At 35.3% G+C, this 20,784-nt stretch overlaps 1 protein-coding gene across 5 annotated transcripts in view; it reads right to left on the bottom strand.

Annotated features, from left to right (window-relative positions):
• STXBP5L (syntaxin binding protein 5L) overlaps positions 1–20,784 on the bottom strand; it is a 330,353-nt gene that overhangs the window by 270,611 nt on the left and 38,958 nt on the right. For all 5 annotated transcript variants that reach the window (XM_060418502.1, XM_042231962.2, XM_004002958.6 and 2 more), the window contains exon 3: positions 3,072–3,169. In XM_060418502.1, the coding sequence (XP_060274485.1) occupies positions 3,072–3,169 (98 nt within the window). The remainder of the gene's footprint in view (positions 1–3,071; positions 3,170–20,784) is intronic.

Below are 20,784 nucleotides of genomic sequence, written 5' to 3'. Positions count from 1 at the left end.
TCACTCTACTCTAGGGATTTGACAAGAATTACCAGACAAAAATGAGCAAGAATATAGAACTCAACAACACAATCAACCAGTATCTAGTTGACAAATATAAAACATCCACTCAGAAAGAAAAGAATGCTTTCATGTTCTTCCATAGTCTATAGAGTATCTACCAAGACAGATCATATCCTAGGCCACAGAACAAATCTCAACAAATTTAAAAGAATTAAAATCATAAAGTGTGTGTTTTCTGACCATAATGGAGTCAAAACTGGAAATTTTCTTGTTTTTGATTTCCAAACACTTGCCATTTAACTAAAATACTTCATAAGTAATTGATGATTCAAAGAAGTCCAACATGTATACTATCATGTAAGAAATGAATCACTAGTCTAGGTTAGACACAGGATACAGGATGCTTGGGGCTGGTGCACTGGGATGACCCAGAGAGATGATATGGGGAGGATGGTGGGAGGGGGGTTCAGGGTTGGGAACTCATGTACACCTGTGGTGGATTCATGTCAATGTATGGCAAAACCAATACAGTATTGTAAAAGTAAAAAAATTTAAAAAAAAAGACCAAAGAAGTCTCAAAGACAATTTTTAAAACTATATATGACTGAATGAAAATTCAAACACACATATCAAAACTTGTGGAATCAGTTAAGACTGTGCTGGGAGGAGAATTAATAACACTAAATGTTATAGAATGTTATACCTTAGAAAAGAGAATGAAAATTCTCAAATCAATAACATGCTCCCACTTCAAAAAACTAGAAAAAAAGAGCAAAATAAGCTCAAAGAAATACTAAAGATAATTCAGGATAAAATGGAAAGAATAAAACAAAAGCAATTAAACAAAAGCTAGTTCCTCAAAAAAAAAATCAATAAAAATTTACAAACCACTAGTAAGACAGACTACAAACTATCCAAATAAAATAGAAAGCTAAAGTAGTCCTATAACTAATTTTAAAAAGTGAATCTGTAACATAAAATCTCATAGTCTCCAGGTCCAAGTCCTCTCATTAGAAAATACTTACAAACATTTAAAGAATTAACACCAATTTTATACAAAATATTCCAGAAAACAGATGCAAAGAGAACATTTCTCAGTTCATTTTATGAATCCAGAACTACCTTACTATGAAAAGCAAACAAGACAATAGAAAGTTCACTCAAAAAGGAACCTGTATTTAAATATAAAATGTATAACTATAATTTAGGGAAAAAAGAAAATAAGATACAAAGTGAGACAAAGAGTTCTAAAAGGTGATATCAAAGAAGCACAACCTAAAAGGAAAAACTGATAAACTGGACTCTAAAAGTCTGATTAAGTGGGTGAAAAGATAAGTTGAAGACTGGAAGAAAATAAACATCATATTATACCATTTATATGTGGAATCTAAAATATGATACAAATGAACTTACTTACAATACAGAAATAGGCTGACAGTCATAGAAACGAAACATGGTTACTAAAGGGGATAGAAGGGGAAATAATAAATTAGGAGTTTATGATTAGCAGATACAAACAATTATATATAAAACAGATAAACAACAGGGTCCTACTGTACAGCATAGGAAACTATATACAATATCTTGTAATAAACTATAATGGATAGGAATAGAAAAGATACACATATATGAATCATTTTACTGTACATCAGAAACTAATACAAATTAAGTACTTAAATTTTTAAAAAAGTTTAAAAATGAAATAACAAACAAAAGAAAAATACTGAAGAAAATAACTGCAAACCATATATCTGACAAAAGATTAGTATCTAAACTATACAAGAATACCATAATGAGACATCACCAGAAAATGATCAGAATGGCTATAGTAACACTAAATGCTGGTAATGATATAGAGATACAGAACCACTCATATACTACTAGTGGGAATAAAAATATTGTGATCACTCTGGAAAACAGTTTGGGATTTTCTCATAAAACTAAACATGCAGCTACTGCACAACCCCTGCAGCTGCTCTCCTGGACATTTATACAAGAGAAATGAAATTTTATGTTCACACAAAAATATGCACACAAATGTTCATAGCTGCTTTAATCATAATCAGAAACTGAAAATCCAGATATCCTTCAGCAAGTGAAAGGTTAAACAAGCTGTGGTACATCCCTACCATGGAATGTTACTCAACAATAAAAAAATTCAACTATTAATACATGCAAAAACTTCAATGAGTCGTCAGAGAATTATGCTGAGTGAACAAAGCAAACCTCAAAACGTTACATACAGTATGATTCCATTTATATAACATTTTTAAAGTGACAAAATTATTGAAACAAAGAACAAGTGTCAGGAGTCAAGGATGAGGCTGAGGGAACTGGAGGTTAAGGATGCGGCTCTAAAAGGGCAACATGAGAAATCTCTGCAGTGATAGAAATGCTCTTTACCTCGAGTATATCAATTTCCTGGTTGTAGTAGTATACTAGTAGTTTAAGATATTTCTATTGGGGGAAGTTGGCTAAAAAGTACATGGGATTTTTCTATATTACTTCTTAAAAACTGCACAAGTCTTTAATTATCTTAAAAGTTTATTTACAAAACTGGGATGACACTAAAACAAAATCTGGGAGGATATTTACAACTCTACAGGCATATATTAGAAAAGAAGAAATTTCTCAAATCCATGACCTCAGTTTTCACCCTAGAACACCAGAAAAAGAAGATAAAACGAAACCCAAGATTAATCAACAGAAAGGAAATAAAAAAGACCAAATCAGGAATCAATGAAATAAAATATAGGAAAATAATACAGAAAAACAATGAAACCAAAAGTTGCTTCTTATGAAAATCAGTACAGTTAATAAGCTTCTAGCGTCTAGACTAACCAGGGAAAAAACTCAAAACACAAATCACCAATATCAAGGATTTTAAAAGGGACATGAATACTTATCTCACAAACATTAAAAATATACCAATTAATTTGATGACGTGGGTTACTCATGTCTAAAGAAACAATAAAATTTATTTGGTCATAAACATTTCGCTTACCTGAATATTTAAGGAAATGTAATTGGTATTAATATAGTAAATAATGAAACAAAATTAAGGATACATTCGTATAGCACCAGTTCTCGTCCCAATAGCCAAGATTTTCTGAACTGGATCAAAGGCTAATGTGGTGGGCTGATAAGGAAAACCATGCCGAACTGTCTGAAAGAGAAAATACTGAAAATAGTCATCAGAGAAATAAAAATTAAAGTCACAACAAGATACCACTATCCAACCAGCAGAATGACTAAAATAATTAATTTTATTTACAAAAGACCACCAAGTGTTGTTGGCAGGAGTGTTAAATCACAAACACTATGGAAAAACATGTTGCGGTTCTTTAAAAACTAAACATATACCTGTCCTATGACCCAGAAAGTTCACTCCTATGTACGTAACCAAGAAAATAATGAGCATATGTCCACATATTAATTTGTATAAGTACCCCCCTAACAGCTTTAACAACCTAGAAAAAACTCAAATGACAAACAAGAGAATCAAACATCAAAACTGTGGTATATGCATTCAATAGACTAACTCAACAATTAAATAATAAAAACTAATGACAGAAACAAAAACATGGATGATTCTCAAGAACATTATGCTAAGTAAAGGAAGCAATACACAAAAGAGTATGTATAGTATTATTACAAACATATAAACAAGCAAAACTAACCTATGGTGAAAAAAATCAGAACTGGTTTTGACTTTGACCACTTAGTTTGACAAGTGGTTGACCTGAAGAGAACTGACTAGAAAGGGCATAAAGGAACTTTACTAAGTGAAGGTAATATTCTATATTCTGATAAGGTTTGAATTTTATATGTGTATACTTTAGTCAAAACTCATAAAATGGTATAATAATATTTGTGCTTTAACATATAAATAATATGAGTGTTCCAGTATGATTCTTTCAACTCCACTGTATGTTTGAAAGGTTTCATAATATCACAATGAGAAAGAAAGAAAAGAAAAATATAAAGAGCTCATAATATCACAAAAGAGATAAGACTAACATGTAAAAAAGGAATATGCAATATTAGATGAATTAATTTCAAAATGAAATATGCTAGAACCTTTTAAAAAAAGAGGACTCACATAGGTCAGGAAAAAAGAGATTCTGTATCTTGTTCAGTCAAATTTTTAGTGCTCTAAAAACTACTTCTAATGGAAATATTTTTATAATATATTGCTTTCGTAAATATTCAAAGATGAAAAGATTAAACATAGCATGTAGTGTATCTAAAATTCATTCCCCAGATAAAACAAAGTACAGTTCATTGCATAAATTTCTCATTTTCCTTTAAAGCATATAAGAATATATATGCAAAAGCATATTAACTAATATATAACCAAATCTGTATTTTTCTTTTTTTTTATTTCCTTTTTTTAAAATTTTTTTTAAATTTTAAAATCTTTAATTCTTACATGCGTTCCCAAACATGAACCCCCTCCCACCTCCCTCCCCTCAACAACTCTCTGGGTCATCCCCATGCACCAGCCCCAAGCATGCTGCACCCTATGTCAGACATGGACTGGCGATTCAATTCTTACATGATAGTTTACATGTTAGAATTCCCATTCTCCCAAATCATCCCACCCTCTCCCTCTCCCTTTGAGTCCAAAAGTCCGTTATACACATCTGTGTCTTTTCCTGTCTTGCATACAGGGTCATCATTGCCATCTTCCTAAATTCCATATATATGTGTTAGTATACTGTATTGGTGTTTTTCTTTCTGGCTTACTTCACTCTGTATAATTGGCTCCAGTTTCATCCATCTCATCAGAACTGATTCAAATGAATCCTTTTTAACAGCTGAGTAATACTCCATTGTGTATATGTGCCACAGCTTTCTTATCCATTCATCTGCTGATGGACATCTAGGTTGTTTCCATGTCCTGGCTATTATAAACAGTGCTGCGATGAACATTGGGGTACATGTGTCTCTTTCAATTCTGGTTTCCTCGGTGTGTATGCCCAGAAGTGGGTATTTTTCTTACTTAGTAGCATATTATAGAAATATTTCTACAAAAAAATACGTTTAGATGTACTTCAACCTATTTAAAGATTGTAGAGCTCATTATAGTATGAATATACCACAATATCTTTAAACAACGAACTATTGTTCTATAATCTCCAAAGAATTCTCAACTAAATTGGCAAAAAATATATTTAGCAACAAAACCCACTTTCTATTCATGATCCTTAACTGAGGTATTTCCCTCTTCATTCTCAACTGTCCTTGTTTTGACTTATAAACAAAATTTTCAAGAGGAAGATACTCATAATTCTTATGCAGATTAATGTGGATAATAATAATCAGAATATAGTTTCTCTCAAAAAAAAAAAACAAACAGAAGAGGTAGGAACACTTCCCAACTCATTTTATGGCCAATATTACCCTGATCCTGGAAATTAAGTCATCACAAGCAAAGAAAACTGAAGACTACTAATTAATTAATATGGATATAAAAATCCCTCCCCAAAATATTAGCAAGCCACTCATCAGCAGAAAAGTGGCAGATTTACTGAGCATGGCCCTGCCCACCAGAGCAAGACCCACTTTTCCTGATAGCTAGTCTCTCCCATCAGAAAGCTTACACAAGCTTCTTATCCTCATCCATCGGAGGGCAGACAGAATGAAAACCACAATCACAGAAAACTAAGAAAAATGATGACAAGGATCAGTCTTGCGTAACTCAATGAAGCTATGAGCCATATCATGTAGGGTCACCCAAGATAGATGGGTCATGGTGGAGAGTTCTGACAAAATGTGGCCCACTAGAGAAAGAAATGGAAAAAAAAGTCAGCATTTTTGCTGAATAACTCCATTCATGATAACCCCATGAACGGTATGAAAAGGCAAAAAGATCTGACACTGAAAGATGAAGCCCCCGGGTCAGTAGGTGTCCAATATGCTACTAGAAAACAGGAGAGAAATAGCTCCAGAAGGAATGAAGAGGCTGAGCCAAATCAAAAATACCATCCAGTTGTGGATGTATCTGGTGGTGAAAGTAAACTCCAATGCTGTAAAAAAAACAATACTGTATAGGAATCTGGAATGTTAGATCGATGAATCAAGGTAAATTGAAAGTGGTCAAACAGGAGATCACAAGAGTGAACATCAACATTTTAAGAATTACTGAACTAAAATGGATGGGTATGGGTGAATTCAATTCAGATGACCATTATATCTACTACTGTGAGCAAGAATCCCTTAGAAGAAATGGAGTAGCCCCTATAGTCAAGAGAGTCCAAAATTCAGTACTTGAGTGCAATCTCAAAAATGACAAAATGACCTGGGTTGATTTTCAAGGCAAACCATTCATCATCACAGTAATCCAAGCCTATGCCCCCAAGCACTAATGCCTGAAAACAAGAAGTAGAACGGTTCTATGAAGACCTACAAGATCTTCTAGAACAAACACCAAAAAAAGATGTCCTTTTCATTACAGGAGACTGGATGCAAAAGTAGAAGTCAAGAGATACCTGGAGTAACAGGCAACTTTGGCCTTGGATTACAAAATGAAGCAGAGCAAAGCCTAACAGAATTTTGCCAAGAGAACACACTGGTCATAGCAAATACCTTCTTTCAACAGCACAAGACAGGATACCACACATGGATTTCACCAGATGGTCAACACCAAAATCAGACTGATTATATTTTTGCAGGCAAAGATGGAGAAGCTCTATACAGTCAGCAAGAACAAGACCAGGAGCTGACTGCAGCTCAGATCATGAGCTCCTTATTGCCAAATTCAGACTTAAATTGAAGAAAGTGGGGAAAACCACTAGATCATTCAGGTACGACTTAAATCAACTTCACTTGTTAAATCAAATCCCTTATGATTATACATTGGAAGTAACAAATAGATTCAAGAGATTAGATCTAATAGAGTACCTTAAAAACTACAGACAGAGGTTCATAACATTGTACAGGACGCAGTGACCAAAAACAAACTCAAGAAAAAGAAATTCAACAAGGCGAAATGGCTGTCTGAGGAAGCCTTACAAATAGCTGAGAAAAACAAGAGAAATGAAAGGCAAAGGAGAAAAGGATATATATACACATCTGAATACAGTGTTCCAAAGAATAGCAAGAGAGATCAGAAAGCCTTAAGTGAATAATGGAAAGAGATAGAGGAAAACATTAGCATGGGAAAGGCTAGAGATCTCTTCAAGAAAATTAGAGATAGCAAGGGAACATTCCATGTGAAGATGGTCACAATAAAGAACAGAAATGATATGAACCTAACAGAAGCAGAAGATATTAAGAAGAGGTGGCAAGAAAACACAGAACTGTACAAAAAAGGTCTTAATGACCCAGATAACAACAATGGTGTGATCACTCACCTAAAGCCAGACATCCTGGAGTGTGAAGTCAAGTGGGCCTTATGAAGCATTACTATGAACAAAGCTAGTGAAAGTGATGGAATTCCAGCTGAGCTCTTTCAAATTCCAAAAAAGGATGTTGTTGAAGTGCTACACTCAATAAGCCAGCAAATTTGGAAAACTCAGCAGTGGCCACAGGACTAGAACAGGTCAGTTTTCATTCCAATCCCAAAGAAGGGCAATGCCAAAGAATGCTCAAACTACCACACAATTTCTCTCATTTTACATGCTATCAAGGTAATGCTCAAATTCCTTCAAGCTACGCTTCAAAACTATGTGAACTGAGAACTTCTAGACATATAAGGTAGATTTAGAAAAGGCCAAGGATCAAATTGCCAACATCTGTTGGATCACTGAAAAAGCAAGGAAATTTCAGAAAATCATCTACTTCTGCTTCATTGACTACACTAAAGCATTTGACTGTGTGGATCACAAAAAACTGTGGAAATTCTTTAAGAGATGAGAACACCAGACCACCTTATCCTGCCTCCTAAGAAACCTGTATACAGGTAAAGAAGCAACAGTTAGAACTAGACATGGAACAACAGACTGGTTCCAAATTGGGAAAGGAGTATGTCAAGGCTGTATACTTTCACCCTGCTTATTTAACTTATATGCAGAGTACATCACGCAAAATGCCCAGCTAGATGACGCACATCAATTAGATTGATGGGAGAAATATCAATAACTTCAGATATGCAGATGATACCACACTAATGGCAGAAAGGGAAGAGGAATTAAAGAGCCTCTTGATAAAGCTGAAGAGCAGAGTGAAAAAGCTGGCTTAAAACTCAACATTCAGAAAATGATCATTCATGCCATCTATTTCATGGCAAATAGACGGGGAAAAGGTGGAAACAGTGACAGACTTTATTTTCTTGGCGTCCAACATCACTGTGGACAGTGACTGTAGCCACAAAATTAAAAGACACTTGCTCCCTGGAAGAAAAGCCATGACAAACCTAGAGAGCATATTGAAAAAACAGAGTCATCACTTTGCCAACAAAGGTCCATATATTCAGAGCTATGGTTTTTCCAGTAGTCGTGTATGGATGTGAGAGTTGGACCATAAAGAAGGCTGAATGCCAAAGAATTGATGCTTTCAAACTGTGGTGCTGGAGAAGACTCTTGAGAGTCCTTTGGACTACAAGGAGATCAAACCAGTCAATCCTAAAGGAAATCAACCCTGAATATTCATTGGAAGGACTGATGCTGAAGCTCCAAAGTGTTGGCCACCTGATGTGAAGAGCCAACTCACTGGAAAAGACCTGAATGCTGGGAAAGATTGAAGGCAGGAAGAGAAGAGGCTGACAGAGAATGAGATAGTTGGATGGTATCATCAACTCAATGAACATGAGTTTGAGCAGACTCTAGGAGTTGGTAAAGAACAGGGAAGCCTGGCATGCTGCAGTCCACAGGGTTGCAAAGAGGACTTCCCTGGTGGCTCAGATGATAAAGCATCTGTCTACAATGCGGGAGACCCGGGTTCGGTTCCTGGGTCGGGAAGATCCCCTGGAGAAGGAAATGGCAATCCACTCCAGTACTATTGCCTGGAAAATCCCATGGACAGAGGAGCCTGGTAGGCTACAGTCCATGGGGTTGCAAAGAGTCGGACACGACTGAGCGACTTCACTTCACTTCACTTTAGCAACTGAACAACAACAAAACCAATTACAGCAACATATAAAAAGGAATACATATGACTTTGTAGACTTTATCCCAGGAAAGCACAGTTTGTTTAACATCAAAAAAATATTTAATGTAACATACTGTCTCAGTATACTATCTCAACAGATGTGAGAGCTGGACAATAAAAAAGGCTGAAAGCCAAAGAATTGATGCTTTTGAACAGTGGCATTGGAGAAGACTCTTGAGAGTCCCTTGGACTGCAAGGAGATCAAACCAGTCCATCCTAAATGAAATTAACCCTGAATATTCACTGGAAGGATTGAAGCTGAAGCTCCCATACTTTGGCCACCTGATGTGAAGAAAGTTTGAAGGCAGGAGAAGAAGGGGTCAGCAGAGCATGAGACGCTTGGATGGCATCACTGACTCAATGGACATGAGTTTGAGAAAACTCTGGAAGATGGTGAAGGACAGGGATGCTGCAGTCCATGAGGTCGCGAAGAGTCAGACACAACTGAGTAACTGAACTATCTCAATAGAACATAGTACAAAAGTCACATGGTCACCTCAATAGACGGAGAAAAATTTCAAAAAATCCAACACCCACTTATATTTTAAAAATTCAACAAACGAACTGTAGAGAACTTTTTCAATCTGATAAATGGCATGTACAATAAACCCTCAGCTAACGTCATACTAATCAGTGAAAGAATGAATGGTTTCTCTCTAAGGTCAGGAATGAAACAAGTGTGTCCGCTCTTGTCACTTCTACATCCTTTCCAGGACAATTAGGTGAGGGGTGGGGTTGGGGGGGGGAAGACATCCAGACTTTTTAAAAGATAACTAAAACTATGTGATAATGACATGACCTTGTGCATATAAACATAAGAAATAATCGAAAAAATTATTAGAACTAAAAAGAAGTTAGGCAAGATTGCAAAATTAATGTACAAATTATATTTCTATATATACTAGTGATACCCTATCCAAAAGCAAACTTAAGAGAACAATTTCATTTACAATAACAACCAAAGTAATAAAATACTCAGTAATGAAATGAACAAGTATAAAACTTACATGCTAAAAACTATAAAACATTGTTGAAAAAAATTAAAGAAGACCTAAATAAAGGAAAAGCTTCTCATATACATCTATTAAAATACTTAAGATTGTTCAGGTGACAATACTCCCCATTGATCTTCAGATTCAATGCAACCCCTAAAAAAATCTAGTTTGTTTCCTTTATGTAAAAATTTGACAAGTTGACCCTAAGATTCATATGAGTACTCAAGAGACCCAGAATATCAAAATGATCTTGAAAAAGATGAACAAAGTTGAAACATTCATATTTTCCATTTTTAAAACTTATGTGAATCTACAATAATCAAGACAATGAGTTACTGGCATAAGGATAAACACTAAGATAAGTGGAACAGCATTTAGATCCCAGAAATAAATGTTCACATTTTCAGTTAATTGATTACTGACAAGGGTGCTAAGATAATTCAATGAGAAATGAATGGTCTTTCAACAAATGACAGTGGATATGAGTCATTTGGATATGGATATCTGGATATCTATAAGCGAAATAATCAAGTTGGACTCATATACACAAATAACTCAAAATGGATCATAGACCTAAATGTAAGAGGCAAAACTTTACAAATTTTAGAAGAAAGCACATGTTTTTAAATCTTAGTGACTTAGGATTAGGCAATGGTTTCTTAAATATGACACCAAAAGCAATAAATTAAAAACATAAATTGACCCTCGTGAGAATTAAAAACTTCTGTGCTATAGAGGAAACTATCAAGAAAGTTAAAAAAACACATAAACAGAGAAAATATTTGTAAATCATATCTAATTTGGGAATGCATGTAAGAATTAAAGATTTTAAAATTAAAAAAATAATAATAATAAAATAAATAAAAAATAAATAGATTTTTTAAGAAAAAGACATTTATATCCAGAAAAAATAATGAACTCTTACAACTCAGTAATAAAAGACAAATAACTCATTTTTCCTCAAAATTTGAAACAGAGTTACCCTATAACCCAGTGATTTATCTCCTGGGTATATAACCAAGAAAAATAAAGATAAATCCCAAATATACACCCATTTTATAAGATATTTGGAAGTGTATAGAATAGAAATGTGATTTTAAATATTGAAATCTTAAATCTGTATATTCTTTTTTTTCATTTTAGCTTTATTTTTATCAAACTCAACACATAATTTTTAAATGTCAGATAATTCTATAGGACATATCATGAAAATTAGAAATAATCTATCCCCTTCCTTTGCCCATTTCCTGCTTTCTAGAGGCAACCACTTTTTAATCTTTTTGCTATTTATTTTGGCATTTACCTAAGGTATCTGAAAATGACATTTTTATCTTGCTATTAACTGACTTCTCAAAAAAATTCTTTCTTCTCTCCCACCTCTTCATTACACATACAAGCACCCTTGCCACATCTCCAACTTCTCAACAAATCTTAGCAGTCAGTGTTAACACTCTATTAATACTGCTCTCTTATTTTGCCTCACAAATGTTTTATCCCCTGATGTTACATTTTTTAATTTGCATTTTCTAAGGTTTTATGTACTTGTCATTAATTCAATCCTAAACTTTGCCCCAGCTGCCCAAATTATCTTTCAGTGTGTTAAACACATTGGGTATATGGATTCAGAGAGAGAACGGAGAGAGAGACAGAGAGCCAAAGAAAGAAAGGGAGGAATTATCTATAAAATGTTCAAACAATCCCTAATGACTTAAAAGCAAATCAGTTGCTGCCAATTTCCAGGAACAGAAAGAGAGATGGACTACTACAAAGGTCACAAGTGATGAAAAAAAATCTGTCATAGTGATTTCAGAGGAAACACATTACCTACTACAGTATACATGATTTTAGATTGTTTTAAGCATTATAAAGTAAGTACTTAAGAATACAGGCACAAATACTAATAAAATACTAGTAAATCCAATCCAGGAATGTTTACTAAATGATGATAAACCATGACTAAATAACGTGTATTACAGAAATTTAAATATGTACATGTACCTCATATTTCATTTGTTACTAACATATTTCACTCTTTTCTTTCCCTGAACTTAAACTTTAAGTTCTCCAGGCCTCAGCCTTGACACTGAGGGCACTTCTGCTTACAAAATAAGACTTGACAAGATATAGACACAGAAAAGCAAACAATATTCTTCATGATATAAACGTATTTACAACTACCATTTCTGAAAAGAAGTCTGTACCTTACAGATTGATGCTACTTCCTTTGAATGCAATCTTTATTTTCTAAACATCTATAATTCTGATTGGTTGTTTCACTTAATAATGTGTTCCCATGACAGTAATATTTAAATTGAAACAGCATTTTCAGAAAAATATAAATACTTGTGAGTTTTTCTTTCATAAGCATGGAAGAGAAAAACAATTAAGTATGTCTTTGTTGGATTTAGATGGAGTTTGGCTGCCTAAACTCACTTAAATTAATAAAGCTCAATATCAGGATATGTGTTGACGTTCATTAAATCAAGTTTTATCAAAAGATAAAACTTCACTGTTATATCAATAGGTTCTGGAAAGACATCTGATAAAATTCATCAGTCAATCCAAGTAAACATCTTATGTAAAATTAGAGGATTAGAGGAAAACTAATTATAGATAATAAATATTAACAATAACAAAAATCACAACAAATATAACACTGAACAGTAGAAAGGTATAGCCATTCCCATTAAAGTCAGGAAGAAGAAACACATGTTTATTTTTTCTATTATTATTCTGATTTGTTTTATAGATTCAAGCTAATTTAGTAAAACAAGAAATGAAATAATAAACATAGAAATACAGAAAAGTAAAAAACCAAACTACTAAAACTGTCTTAGAAGAAAAAGAATCTGGTAAGTTGTTTAGATGCAGACAAAAATCAGCAACTTCTCCCTCCACTAAAAGAATAACCAATTACTCAATATAATGTTTTATTCAGTAGCACTGAATATTTTCTAATACATAAATTGGTTAGGGAGACAAAACATTTTTCACTAGACTGGAAATTAGTGACTAATGATAGAATTATATTCATATGTACCAATATTTATTTAATACTATAGAGGTTACAACACAACTGCTAGAATACTATGAGAAATGCAGAACTGATATAACTAGTTTCTTCTGTAGCTACTACAACAAAATCCCACCAGGATTTAGTATTCAAGAAATTATTTGTTCATGTACTTCAAAAACTCTTTCATTATTGCCCTGTGATTTAAGGTGCTAAAAGTATCCCTTTTCAAAGTCATCTACAAAAACGTTGTTTTCTGTAGGAAAACATACTTATACATAGGAAAATCTAGAAAATTTATTTATATATAGTAATAAATGTGGTCTTTTTTTTTTAGTTTTTATTTTTTAAATTTTAAAATCTTTAATTCTTACATGCCTTCCCAAACATGAACCCCCCTCCCACCTCCCCTCCCCATAACATCTCTCTGGGTCATCCCCATGCACCAGCCCCAAGCATGCTGTATCCTGCGTCAGACATAGACTGGCGATTCGATTCTTACATGATAGTATACATGTTAGAATGCCATTCTCCCAAATCATCCCACCCTCTCCCTCTCCCTCTGAGTCCAAAAAGTCCGTTATACACATCTGTGTCTTTTTTCCTGTCTTGCATACAGGGTCGTCATTGCCATCTTCCTAAATTCCATATATATGTGTTAGAAATGTGGTCTTAATAATTAGCGTTTTTCAGAAATAAAATATTTACCTACTTATCTCTCAAATTCCAAGTCAAAGTCTCACTTCTACAAAAACTGTTTGCTTAAATTCTAAGCCAACATCACAGTTTAGCACTTATTCAAAATTACTGAAGAATGATTATTGCCCTTTGGTCTTCCCAAGTAAATTCTAAACTCCTTTGTGAGCAGGAACAACGCATTTAATATTTCCCCTTCATGAAGCTTGGTGGTTTAGTCTCTAAGTCATGTCCAACTCTTTGTGACCCCATGAACTGTAGCCTGCCAGGCTCCTCTGTCCATGGGATTTTCCAGGCAAGAATACTGGAATGGGTTGCCATTTGCTTCTCCAGGGGATCTTTCCCACCCAGGGATCAAACCTGGGTCTCCTGCATGGATTCTTTACCAACTGAGAATATTTACCAGGGAAGCCCCTCATGAAGATTAGTGCTATGATTAAATAGTTAGGCTTTTTGAAGTTTACCAATATGATTTGTACATATAAGCAATATGATTTATCCACATAAGCAGTAGTTCCTTCAAAAACTATTCTCTTATAGTTTTAAGATGAATAATTGAAACCAAATATTTTGTAAGTATTGAAATAAAATCTTTAGAATAATTTTATGTCAATATATAATTATCTCTGTATCTGGAGTTGTCATAACTTTCCACAGCAATGAAAGCACATTTGAGATGCTACTTTAAAAGTTCAATAGTTGTCATTCTCACCCTTTGCCCTCTGGGCACTTTCGGGAATTTTTGTAACCATATGCAATTACATCATGCTGAAGTTTTCAAAGAAAACAAGCACTAACACTTGGGTAATGTATTTAATATATAGTTATTTAATTAGGAATATGTTACAAATACTAATGTACCATTAAATCTAAAGTAAAAGTAGGTTGTTCTTTACTAACCAATTGTGTTTCTTCCTACCATATTACAAACCACTTGAGGTTAGAGATTCTGTTGTTTCAACCCTGAGTGTTTTATCGGCATTCAAACACTACTAATTTTTAGCACAATAGTTTAAAACATACTGAGTAACTTTGACTCTGTATTTTATACTGTTAATTTTACCAAAAATCTAAGACTCATAATTGAGAAAATGCATGTAAATGTGATTTATAAATTGAGCATACTATGTAAATACATGTTTCTAGTACTTAAACTTAATAGAAAGATGTTCTTTCAAAACATGAGTGAATCAAGTTCAAATTAAATGAATTTACCTTCTCTGATAACCAATCTCTCATGTTATCATGTTCTCTCATAATTTCATGGAGGTATGCTAAAACATTCTTTAAAAAAAATACCAAATAATATATGAACAGGCCTAATTCTCACTACAGGAAAGTATATATAGATATATACACATACAAATATGTATTGACATAAGCAAGATGAACACGAACATACTGATAGCATTAAGTAACCATGGGTAAACCCAAAGGTATCAAATTCTATCATCCTTACTATTCAATACAGGACACAACTGACAGATAGAAGAGTCTTTAGCCAGATTGTTCTCTCCAAAGTACTTCCACTATTTGTGGTTTTTTCCCTCTATTCATAGCATCTCTTAGGTAATTTTACCATCTGACTTATATATATTTTCTCTCTACCCTGAGACCTATTAACACCCTTATGTCTTTAACATCATTGCTTCAACATACCTTGACTACAGCATACTTTCCTCCCTTTCAATTCAACTCAGCATCACAATTAGTATCATCAGCCTCAAATAAACACAGTTCCACCAACATACACTTCCAGAACTCTTTCAAGAACCCAAATTTGGCATTCTCTATATTCACTCAATATAGAGTCTATATTCATTCAGTATCTTTCCTGTTATCACTTCCATTCCATTCCATCTTTCTTACTATCTGAGTATTCCCACTTTAACTCTCCTATTTATTTGAAATCTTTATCTTTCCGGCTACACTAGTCTCTGTCCTCATATTATTTAACATTTCAACTTAATTCTGAATCATGCTTAAAAGAAATATAACCATCTTTTACTGAATCTATTTTTTACGTCTATATAACTATCAAATAAACTTCTGTGAACTTAAAGATCTAGTCTCACTGATAAACAACAAAAATGGAAATCAGCAGTCATAGAAAATAATTTGGCTTAGGAGTAAAATAAAAACCACTTTTAAGAGAAAATAACAATCTTGTGAGCCAAAATCACAGATAGGATGATGTGTAAGAATACTACACTAGGAGTTAGGGGGTCCTAGCCCTGTCACTGACTGTCTAACCTGGACACATTACTTAAGCTCTCAGTTTCTTTATATATAAAACAAAGAGAATAAACTATTTCGAGTTGCTTTCCAATTCCATATTATATTCATAATACAGATACTTGCACTAGAAACATGGCAGACTCAAAGACACAGGAGAGGCCACAGATAATTCTAAGAATATATTCTTTAAAAGAAGAAATGAACAATGGACTTATATTTAGTGGTATATTCCCTGATTCAAAAGGACTAATTACCTACTTAGTTCCGTGTTAGACTATTAAAAATTATTTTCTGTTTATTTAGCTAGATTCCCTTGTGAGCTATGCACTTGGATTTCGAACAGTCCACTGAGACAGCTGGTACTATGGTTATTTCTATTAATATAACTAGTCTTTAAGTATCTGAGGGCTACCTCTCTTCCTCAGATGGTACCTTCTTAAATTTCCAGTAATAGGAAGAGTAGACATTTTGAGCCTCCATTACAAATAAAAAAAAGACCTAAGTTTACAATCTACTTGCAGAAACAGCATTTTACTCCCTACCAAAGAAGTAATGCAGAGCTGATGTCTTTCTCTCTGCAACCTATTTAATGTCAGTTGCAAGGAATTTGAAAATGACAGTTTTCCTCTTGTTAAACTAGAAACTGACAATGAAGACTATATGCATATAGTCATTGCCCCCAAGGTTGCTGTCACCACCATTTGTTTACTACAGACTGGGTACAGCGAAGAACACTTTACATGAATTAAATTTCCTATTTATTTCTGTAGCCCCATAAGGTAGGTGGTATCATTACAGAGGAAGAAATTAAGGATTAGTAAGGTTAACCAACTTATCAAAGGTCACCAAGCTAATGGATACAGTTCCACTGATAGCTTTGGAAATGAGAGCCATGTAACTTTTAAATACTCCAACTTGTCTTGGGATGAAAGAAGGTAACCTTTTGATTTGCATGAAAAGAATTTAAAATCAGAACAAGAAATGGATTTCAAAAGGATCATAAGAAATATCAGAGCTTCAACTTAGAATAGAATCAGTATCAGCCATTGAGTTAAAGAAACCACAAAGACAAAAACCAAACACTTCTGCTCCTAACTTCACTAAATTGTATAAATAAGATCAAGTGAAGGTTGCTTCACATTTTAATCAAGAAACTAGTAAAGGAGTAGGAGGGAGGCTCAAGAGCGACAGGATATACATATATATTCGTATATGTATATAGTCATGACTGATTTGTTGTGTTACACAGCAGAAACCAACACAATATTGTAAAGCAATTATCCTTCAATTAAAAATTAATTAATATAAAAAAAAGAAAGCAAGACTGTATCAAAAAAGGAGGAGCCGTACTTATCCCTGATCTCTGAGTCATAGGTTATGGAAAAAAGGACATTACAAAACAGCAAAATCCTTTTTTTTTTTTTTTTTACCTCCTACTTCTCAGGACCATACTGGAATAAGCTCTGTCACACTGGGTTAAGAAGAAATTGATCTATGCCAACTTTTACAGTTCTTACAGTGTTACACCTCAAGGTAATTGTAAAAACTAAAGTGTTAGTTTATTAATTGTCCTAGAATGTGTAAAAACAGTTCACTTTGCAAAAAAAAAGGGGGGGGACAGAAAAAAAACAAGAGCACAAGTGACAGCAAAATATGTTGGTTCAGGGTACAGAAAAATGAATATACAATATCAGAAAATTATGATTAATAATGGGAGAGCAAAAAGGGATAGTAGGGACAGAAGGAGAGAGAAAAATTAGGAGTTTGGGATTAACAATATGCACTATATACATTCAGAAAACAAAGATCATGGCATCTGGTCCCATCACTTCATGGGAAATAGATGGACAAACAGTGGAGACAGTGTCAGACTTTATTTTGGGGGGCTCCAAAATCACTGCAGATGGTGACTGCAGCCATGAAATTAAAAGATGCTTACTCCTTGGAAGAAAAGTTATGACCAACCTAGATAGCATATTCAAGAGCAGAGACATTACTTTGTCAACAAAGGTCCGTCTAGTCAAGGCTATGGTTTCTCCTGTGGTCATGTATGGATGCGAGAGTTGGACTGTGAAGAAAGCTGAGCGCCAAAGAATTGATGCTTTTGAACTGTGGTGTTGGAGAAGACTCTTGAGAGTCCCTTGGACTGCAAGGAGATCCAACCAGTCCATTCTGAAGGAGATCAGCCCTGAGATTTCTTTAGAGGGAATGATGCTGAAGCTGATTCAGTACTTTGGCCACCTCATGTGAACAGCTGACTCATTGGAAAAGACTCTGATACTGGGAGGGATTGGGGGCAGGAGGAGAAGGGGACGACAGAGGATGAGATGGCTGGATGGCATCACTGATTCAATGGACGTGAGTTTGAGTGAACTCTGGGAGTTGGTGATGGACAGGGAGGCCTGGCGTGCTGTGATTCATGGGGTCACAAAGAGTCGGACATGACTGAGCAACTGAACTGAACTGATAATATGAAATAGATAAAAAAAAAAAAAACAAGACCTACTATACAGCACAGAGAGCTATATTCAATATCTTATAATAAACTACAATGGAAAAGGATGTGAAAAAAAGATATATATGTATAATTGAATCACTTTGCTATACACCTGACACTAACAAAACATTGTAAATTAAACATTATTTTTTATGGCAAAAAAAAAAACAAACAAACAACCAAGAATAGGAGAACAAGGTCTATGCTCAAAGGGGAAAGAAAAAGGCTGGCTGAGATTACCAAAGGAAAAAACATGTAGGCTAGCGATCTTGCACTTTGTCAGGCCTCCACCTCAAGTTGCTGCTAGTAATAGGCCTCAACTGTAGCCAGCACAGTTAGTCCACTAGGTAAAAATTGAGAAACAGGTGGATGCTTGAGGGGGCAAAATGCGAGCTATTTATTCTGACTCTAAGAGTTCTACCCACCAAAGCATAATTTCGAAAGCTGTGTAAATATTTTTTGGCTCCATGTACCCCAATAATTTCCACTAATTTAGTCTTCTGCCCAAAATACAACTCTCAGAAGGTGAACACATTTTTTAATACCACAGCAACAAAAACTCAAAAAACAACACATTGACTAAATACCTTTTCACAATTCAGCAGAATAGACCTGAGGCAGAAGCCTGAAGCGGGCAGCTGCGATGGCACAGAAGCGTGGCCGAGAGGAGCTATCCCACATCTGAGGTCAGGGGCAGAAGCCGGGAGGACCCCATGCCTGAGGGGCAGTGGCCAAGAGGAGCTACCCGCCAAAAGAGGCCAGGGGCGGCAGCCAGGAGGAGCTACCCCACACCTGAGGGCACAGGCAGAGGCCTAGAGGAGCAACACCACGTCCAAGGAGCAGTGGTGCACAGGCGCAGGAGGGCCTAGAGGAGCTACTCCACGTTCAAGGTCAGGAGGGGCGGCGGTGAGGAGATACCCCTCGTCCAAGGTAAGGGGCAGCGGCTGCACTTTGCTGGAGCAGCCGTGAAGAGATACCCCACATCCAGGTAAGAGAAACCCAAGTAAGATGGTAGGTATTGCAAGAGGGCATCAGAGGGCAGACACACTGAAACCATAATCACAGAAAACTAGTAAATCTGATCACACTAGGACCATAGCCTTGTCTAACTCAATGAAACTAAGCCATTCCCTGTGGGGCCGCCCAAGATGGGCAGGCATGGTGGAGAGGTCTGACAGAATGTGGTCCGCTGCAGAAAGGAATGTCAAACCACTTCAGTATTCTTGCCTTGAGAACCCCATGAACAGTATGAAAAGGCAAAATGATAGGATACTGAAAGAGGAACTCCCCAGGTTGGTAGGTACCCAATATGCTACTGGAGATCAGTGGAGAAATAATTCCAGAATGAAGGAAGGGATGGAGCCAAAGCAAAAACAATACCCAGCTGTGGCTGTGACTGGTGATAGAAGCAAGGTCCGATGCTGTAAAGAGCAATATTGCATAGGAACCTGGAATGTCAGGTACATGAATCAAGGAAAATTGGAAGTGGTCAAACAGGAGATGGCAAGAGTGAATGTCGGCATTCTAGGAATCAGCGAACTAAAATGGACTGGAATGGGTGAATTTAACTCAGATGACCATTATATCTACTACTGTGGGCAGGAATCACTTAGAAGAAATGGAGTAGCCATCATAGTCAACAAGAGTCCAAAATGCAGTACATGGATGCAATCTAAAAAACAACAGAATGATCTCTGTTAGTTTCCAAGGCAAACCATTCAATATCACAGTAATCCAAGACTATGCCCCAACCAGCAACACTGAAGAAGCTGAAGTTGAATGGTTCTATGAAGACCTACAAGACCTTTTAGAACTAACATCTCAAGAAGATGTCCTTTTCATTATAGGGGACTGGAATGCAAAAGTGGGAAGTCAAGAAACACCTGGAGTAAGAGGCAAATTTGGCCTTGGAATATGGAATGAAGCAGGGCAAACGCTAATAGAATTTTGCCAAGAGAACACACTGGTCATGGCAAACACCCTCTTCCAACAACACAAGAGAAGACTCTACACATGGACATGACCAGATGGTCAACACCAAAATCAGACTGATTATATTCTTTGCAGCCAAAGATGGAGAAGCTCTACACAGTCAACAAAAACAAGACCAGGAGCTGACTGTAGCTCAGATCATGAACTCCTTATTACCAAATTCAGACTTAAATTGAAGAAAGTAGGGAAAACCGCTAGACCATTCAGGTATGACCTAATCAAATCCCTTATGATTATACAGTGGAAGTGAGAAATAT

This window comes from Ovis aries, chromosome 1, assembly GCF_016772045.2.
Source record: "Ovis aries strain OAR_USU_Benz2616 breed Rambouillet chromosome 1, ARS-UI_Ramb_v3.0, whole genome shotgun sequence".
Taxonomy (NCBI): Eukaryota; Metazoa; Chordata; class Mammalia; order Artiodactyla; family Bovidae; genus Ovis; species Ovis aries.
The sequence above is the reverse complement of the archived record's forward strand: the minus strand, read 5'-3'. Positions and strand labels throughout refer to the sequence as shown.